The following is a 7,863-nucleotide window of genomic DNA, read 5'->3' on the forward strand; positions in this document are numbered from 1 at the left end:
TCAGGAGCAATATTCAAAGGTGATTCTTTAGGCATAGCCTTTGGAGTTTTTATTCCTGAAATATTCTTTTAAACTCGTAGAAGGCTCGTGCAGCTGGGTCACATGATGTCTCACTCTCATGCTATGTCTTTCACTCCTGTCCTTGTGGAACATGCTCCTGGCCTCCCAGATGACTCAGTGTGAGACAGCTACAACAGTGGTCACCACTGTCTTGGAGAAACATAATCTGTACATAAAAAGCACAAATCTTTGCAGATTGTGCTGATTTATTAGAGTCAAACATGGATTTGTTCCTGGGGTATATGAAGTATTAGTCAGCAGAGGAGCTACGACCAAAGCACGTGGCATGATGACCAGTATTTTGGTAGCAAAAACATGCTGCCATCCACTGGTCTTTTAATATACTGACTGTATTCCATACTTCCCATTCCTGTGTTTGCCAGCAAGGGATTTCAGTTTCTGTATGGATGATTAAGTCTGCTGTTTTAGCAGAATATTTTAACCTCATCCTTCTCTTCAGCTTTAGGTCCTCTTTATCATGCAACAGAGAGATTGTTTTCTTCATTTGATATTTACTTAATATTTTTCTCTGCTTCTCTGTGATTCCTTCCTTCTCCTTAACATGACAGCCAGTGTTTCTGACCTTCAGTCTCCCTTTTCTTTCCATGTCTTCCTACTGCCAGCCCAGTACTTCCCTACACAGACTTTGTCTTCCCACACCAGGTCTTTCACTGCTGCTCTTGCTTGTCTGTTACAGAAGCAAGAAACTCACTCTTGTATACTAGGAGATAACCATGCCAGAGTGAAGGAGGATGGCAGGCCAAAGAATTTCTCCTCCAGCATCACTGAGTTTTATGACTTCAGTCACAGTACTGTTTCTGCAACTTCTGACCTTTCCAAGTACTAGTTCTCACACATTTCCTCCTTTAAGGAGACTGGAAATGAGCTTTTCTCCCAGTTTCTCTCCTAGGTTCCTGATTTGCTGATTCCTATTCCACATACTAATCTGGCCTTGTAATAAAGATACTTATTCTCTTAGTTTAAAAGCATGCAGAAGGTACATTCCTGTATTTCCCTATATATAGGAACATGTTTAGAGTCTTCCCTGATTCTGTTCCTGGGATGCTGAGCCCTGATCCTACTCAATCTGTAGCTTCTAGCAAAAGCTTAATTACCTACACTTCCTGACCTGTTGGCTGTGCTCCATGCTGTTCTTGAAGCATCAAATTCATACTGTCGTGGCTTTATTCTTTCTCATTCTGTCCTTTAGATGATACTCAGGGTCTTGGCTCTAGCGACATGCACTAGGAACATTTAACATTCTGGCACAAATGAGTTGGGCTTTGTGCTAAAAGAGGCAATTAGAGTGGGGAATAATTTCTTTTGGAAATTCTTAAGTTTCTATTTATCAGTGTGAGGTTTTTTCTCCAGTCTGCAGCTGTGAAAATTCATAGAGCTCAAAAGGTTATTTTGGCTTGTGGCAATTAACCACACAGAATACAAGGTTGAAAGCTCCAGTTTAAAAAGGAAGTGATTCATTTTTACTTATAGCCATGATAAGCACCCAGTACTTCATGAAAGGCATTCACTCAGACTTATGTAAGAATTATTTAATCTTATATAATGCTCTTGTTGTGCCAAATCTTGAGAGAGTTAATGAAAGGACAAATAAAAGCAGCAGGCATGCATGACTGAGTTGGAACGTGAACTGTCCATCTACTACTCCTGTCTTTTTAGAAGGAAAAAAGCAATCTTTTTGCAGAAAAGAGTATCTGTGCTTTTAAGAAAAAATTGTGTTGGACAATTCATTTTACACACAGATGTGATGTGGAGGAACTTGAAGCATAGTGTACAAGCTACTTGGAAGGGTTTCCTGGGTACTTGCTCAGTCATAGATTCCTGCAATGTGAATCTGAATACCATGATCTTAGCAGGCAAAAATTTGTTTCAGAGCTAAGGGAAACCTTCCAGTAGACATTAAATTCATGGAAAGAAAGTATTCAACTCAGTATTTTGTTTTATTGTTCAGCCTTGAGATAGAACAAGAACAGATTGCCAACTTAATGAAGAGCACTCATGAAAAAATTGTGTTCAGAAGCCCAAACACCTATTGAGAGCGTCACTTTTTATTGAACTTGAGCTTTCAGAAGCAAAATAAATCTTATGTTCAGCCAGGGAGATTAGACATCTCACCCCCAAAGAAAGAGACAAAAAAATGCTTTATTGTCATTCTAATTTATCAGCATGGAAGGTGGATGCTAAGAGCTGCAGTAGAACTTCTTTACATTGTACCCATAAAGGGTCAAATCTAATGACATAGATTTCAAGAGTGTTGTGCAAGGAACACCATCATTTGCTGGTTCTTGCTGTGTGTAAGGAAGGTTGTTTTGCTAGGGATGCTTTGACCACTTAAAGTAGATGGACTTAGAAATTAGTCAAGTGTGCCTTAAGAAGGGTCCATTAAATGCTAAAATGCAGAGTATTTATCTCAAAAGCAGCTAAAGAAAACTTCTGAATTTGTGTGGTTTTCCTTAAATTATTAACTAACTGTTAAGGCCCAACCCAATTACTTTGAAACGAATTTGCTGTCATGTCTAAGAGGAAGAGCCTAAGAGGCTCTAAGAGGGAGAAAATACCCAAGGAGACACAGAACAGACAGGTCTCTGATATGTTATTGAACACTGTGGTTCAGAATGCCAGCTTCCCTCTCAAATGCACTGTCATAAGCAGAAGGTAGCTGGAAAATATTATCAGTAATTTTTTCCTTATCACTTGTCATGAAGGATGGGCAGAAGGAAATGCATTATGCAATTAGTCACTAGTGAGCTCAGACAGGAGACAAACTACAGAATAGATCAGAGTATTCTTGCATTTATTGATCTAAATTGGAACCATGGCACCAAGTGAGCAAAGACTGTCTCAAAGAGTACCTGATTATCTGTTTAGAAATAGGCCTCATTCATCATCAAGAATCCATCAGTTTTGTTGCTGTCCAAGAAACAGGGTATCTAACTACTTGTTTCAGCTGCACCGTGTACACTGAAAGCCTCACATACAGCAGCCCTTGTGTCCACCAATGTGGAAGTTAAAGTGTCTAAACACTGAGAAATGGAAGAGGACTCTCAGCACTTCCCACTACTGAGGCAACCATGATAAAAAGAGTTGACCATGATTTACCCTTGCATCAAGGAAGCACTTCTTTTGAGTCATAGTTCATTTTGTCTGCTGTCATAGTTTAACCCCAGCTGAAAGCTAAGTACCACATGGGTGCCTGCTCACTCCCCATTCTATGGTGGAAAGAGGAGGAGAATTGGAAAAGGTACTGAAAGATGTTCTCTTGGCAATGATCTTTAGAGGTTGGATTTAACTTGGTTAGCTAGGAGCTAACCTTGCTCTGACTCTGCCCTTAAGATAAAAGCAAGACTTGTAGGAAAAGTACATCATTTAGTATTTGCTCTTGCATACTTGGTGCCAAACTGTGATTGGAAGGACAATCCTGTTTTGGTATAGACTAATCCCTTTTAATCCAGTATAATCTTCATGTAGTTATATCAGTGGAACAGTGGTTCAAACCATGGACTAATGAATTCTGTACCTTAAATATGGGCAGAGTAAAATTTCCACAGTTTTCTACTGTGGGATGTATGTAATTTCAAGGCAGAACGTCTATCAAACCTATCTCTAGGTTACAGTTCCTGTCTCAGCTAGAAATTCCATGGGCAAACAGTGGAGGAGGATAAGCAGAGAATAAAATAGTTAAGACAATTTTTTTTGCTCTACCCCTTTCCCTGCATTCAATGGCCTCGTTTCTCAATGTTATTCTACATTTTAGGCCACCTGACCCAGTTTCTGGAAAGCTCGGATCTTTGCTAAGGAGAGGTCTTGAGAAAAGACACATCTTTAACCAGCAGGTTGAGGTGGCTCGTGGTGAAACACCTCAGAGCCTCTGTACTCAGTGCAGCCAGGCTCCAACCCTCAGAGTTTCCAGTCAGACTATGACTCCTAATGCCGCCAGCTTGTCTTTTCCCCTCCTGGGTCTGACAGCAGAGCTGTAATAAGGTGACAAACCGCAGCTTCCCTCCACTCCCAGGGGTGCGGAAAGACCCGCATCCATTCTCCAGCGTTAGTCAGGCATGCCCCAACCAAAGCAGCCATGTCTCCAGAGTGGAGTCTTGCTAATACTTTTATTAGATTATCCGCATCATTCACAGAATATCTGGTTTTATGACCTGTCACTTCCGAACTCCACCACCCCCCACGCCACACACATGCCTGGGAGCCCGGCCAGGCTTTCCCCATGCAGATGCCCGGCCTTGCTGTGGAGGGGTACTGGAGGGGCCCCACACACAGCAAGGCCCTGAGGGCAACAGCCCCACCTTCAACCTTGCCAAAAGGTTGCTGAAGGGACTGTGACAAAGAGGATCCACAACCTGATTTTTCAGGTTGTGTGGAGTAGGCAGAGGTGTGTCACCAGCTCTGGGACAGCCTCCCTGTGACCTCCCAGCTTGGCCTGGACCTCTGCCTGCTGCAGCAGCAGCTCCCTCTATAGCTGGCACTGGCTCCCCAGTCCTGTCATGCCAGAGGTCATGGCCCATCAGAACAGCAAATGCAGAGAAACTAAATCAAAGCAGACCTTTTACTACTTGATCCTGGCAGCAAAGATTCAGGTCTCCTGAAGAAAAGCATGGCAGCTGTCACCGGCCCTCAAACAGATTTGCCAGGCCAAGAAATAAGCCTCACAGATCATTTCTGCATCACTAGAACAAAGGCAGTTCCTTCCATCAGGCAGTGAAATAAACATTAGGGGACATCTGACACCCACCCGAAGAGGTGTGTGTGGGTGTGAAGGGAGAGAGTGACTGTTCTCCAAACCCCGTAGCAGCCTGTGTGCCCCCCAGGCTTCCCAGAGACATCGTGGCTGCCCCTGCTCCTGCCTCAGCACCAACCACCGCAACAGGGACTGCTCTCCAGTGCAGCTGAGGATGGGGATCAGTGACAGGCTGGCACTGATGCATTTTCCTAAGGGGATCTGAGACAGAATCATGTCAGGAAGTGCATACAAAAGTGGGCTTTTTTTTTTTTTTTAATTGAAAAAGGTAAGTCTAAAAGGGCATTGAGTTTGCTTGTCCTCAGTTCAGAGTTGTGCACAGCTCCAGCTCTATCCAGCTGCAGCTTCCCCCGCTCACCCTTTTCCTAGTTTACTGACAGATTCTTCACCGTGAAACTCTCATTTATTGTCATTTATCATTGTAACAGCTGGGGATTGCTATAAATTATTACCATGTAAGTGAAACAGCCCTTGGCCTAACATGAGCAATGCTGCTATTCACCATTCACGCAGGTACAAGCACTGGAAGGCCACAAAATTTAATAATACTAGGAGTATTTGTTCCCCCATTTCTCACCTTTTCTGGGACTGGGGCTCTGCCCCTCACAGGTTTTGTGAGCCTTAACTGTGTTTGGTTTAAAGTTAAGATACACATAGTCATATCTCACCTCCTTTTTAGCAGATTATTATTCCTTTAAAATGTACTCAAAAGGAATACCACTTACATGCTGTGAATCTGTATTCAGTGAGAAATTATCCCCCAGTTTAATTTTGCATCTTTGGTTACAAGATCAGAAGGACAGCATCACTTCATCATCAATTCATCCCTTGTTAAGCATTAACAGTGTAAACCTGGGATAGAGAAAAGGGTCATATGGACCATGAAGATCACACATGCATGACAGACACCATGTCTGCACCAGAGCAGCATCATTACAGACATCTCCCACGGGTTATTGTAATAACAGCATTGATGTATATAAACAATGGTACTAAACAGGCTACTGAAACAGCCACTGAAACACTCAGGATGAATTTCTGTGGCAGAGTCAAGAGTTTTCACATGATCTAAAGTTCACCACCCAGGTAAGAATTGCTGTCATTAGCTGATAAATTGTACATGTAGAAAGGCACACAAGTGAGTGGCCGTGCAGTGAAGTATCTGAGCAACAAGTTCCCTATTACCAACCTCCTTGTGTTCAGGCACTGAGCAATACCCAGAAGTCTCACCTCTATGGACAGAGAGCCTTCCAAGGGTCTTCTGCTGGCGTGGAGCACAGTATGAGGATGCTGGAAACTTAAGTGGGTTTTAAAGTGTGTTACTTGTGGTAATTGTCTTCGAGGAGAAGGGAGGCTTTTCGCCTAGGTGTTCAAAGCCAATGCTTGTGAGACAAGCAGAATTTGTGATTTTGCTTAAAGCAGTATCACTTCAAGAATGACTTAAAGACTCAGGTAAAAACCTTCAGCCAAGTTCATAAAACTGTGAGACTTTCTGGAGTTTTCACTGCTTTGGTGTCACTGACTGTCTACACTAGTACAGCACAGAGGGAGAGGTCTGCAGAGCAAAAGAGCCAGTGCTGAGAATTCAACATTACATGATAAAGCACTCCAGGTGTGCTCCAGGAAACATCTCCCACTTTCATTTCACAATAAAGGAATCCAGACCACATATTCTAATCACATACCACAATGACATGAACCAAAGCACACAAGCAAGGACAATTGGGAGGTTCACATCAAAAGCACACTCGGGTTGTGTACCAAAACACTAATAAAGGCAATCAAACTGTCCCTTCCCAGCTCCACAGTCCATGTCTTTCCCTGAGCACAGCCATTTGACAAAGAATTGTGCCTGATCCCTGCAGATACGCATTTAAGGATGGACAAAATTGTTCAGGATCCTATTGTGAGACTTTAAAAATTATATTTAGCACATTTGCTACTGATATTTGCTGCAGAATTGATCAGATGACTACTACAGTAATTGCCATTGAGACAGAATCAGCATTTGGTGGCAGTGTCAGAGTGGGCTAAAATAATACACTGTTCTCCACTTTTTTTCCCCCAAATGGTTACCACTGCAAGGCAGCTTACATTTAATTCCACCTTACAAATATACATAATCTGACTGTACTAACCATCCCACTCATGTAGGCACATATAAAAGATCTGCTGGACTCACACTCATAAGTATGCTGACCCTTGCAAGTGTGGAGAACAGAGACATCAGCACTTTTTTAAAGTAGAGCAAATAAAGGTTAGATTTGAAATAGCAAGATTTTGCATAAGCTGAGAGCAGTTCAGTGGAGCACACAAAGTAATGCCCCTGGCTCTAGTCCACTGTGACTATTGCTGAGAAGCAATAGCCTACAGGGGCTGCTGGGCTAGAAAGTGTCTGGCAATGTGTAGTGTAGGAAGAGCTCCCATCTATGCAAGTCTCACTTACACAGCAATCCAAGTCTCCATGAGAATTAAATGAAACTACCTGCACACCTACTGAATATCCATCTGGCACCAAAACCTAAATACCTCTCCAGCCAACCTCTAAAATGCTTTAAAAACATTAAGCTACCAATCTAGCCCACCACACCCTATCCAAGAACTTGCATTCAGACTCTCCTGATCTCTAAGCTTAAACAGTTTCTTGTTTAAGCCATTTAGCTGGACAATTTATCCTTAGGCATGTCTTTAAATTAAAAAAAAAAAAAAATCATGTGATCTATACACTTTTTTACAGGACTAACATAATTATTTAAAAGCTTTATGTCCCTCCCTTGTTATCAGAGATTTCTCCAAATCTTAGCATAGTAGTGAACACATGCTACCTAACAACCCCAGCTAGGATTGCAACTGGAACCACAGGGTTTCCGCTGCACACTGACAGCTGGAGTTTGGATTTTGGTTTTCTATTCATTTACTTCCCACCATCCATAGCCCTAAACCCTCTTACCTTCTTGCTCACCAGTTACGGCAGGGTTTGAGCCTGTCTGGGAAGCTGGAGGGAAGAACAATCTGCTCATCTAAGAAAACATCTC

The 7,863-nt window shown here is 42.5% G+C and overlaps 1 protein-coding gene across 1 annotated transcript in view; it reads right to left on the minus strand.

The window, feature by feature from the left end:
• Positions 1-7,863, minus strand: part of HS2ST1 (heparan sulfate 2-O-sulfotransferase 1) — a 108,566-nt gene extending 100,703 nt beyond the window's left edge. Inside the window, exon 1 of the mRNA XM_064664807.1 lies at positions 7,779-7,863. Within this exon, the coding sequence (XP_064520877.1) occupies positions 7,779-7,848 (70 nt within the window). The 5' untranslated portion in view covers positions 7,849-7,863. The remainder of the gene's footprint in view (positions 1-7,778) is intronic.

Source organism: Pseudopipra pipra, chromosome 9 (assembly GCF_036250125.1).
Source record: "Pseudopipra pipra isolate bDixPip1 chromosome 9, bDixPip1.hap1, whole genome shotgun sequence".
In the NCBI taxonomy this organism is placed as follows: Eukaryota; Metazoa; Chordata; class Aves; order Passeriformes; family Pipridae; genus Pseudopipra; species Pseudopipra pipra.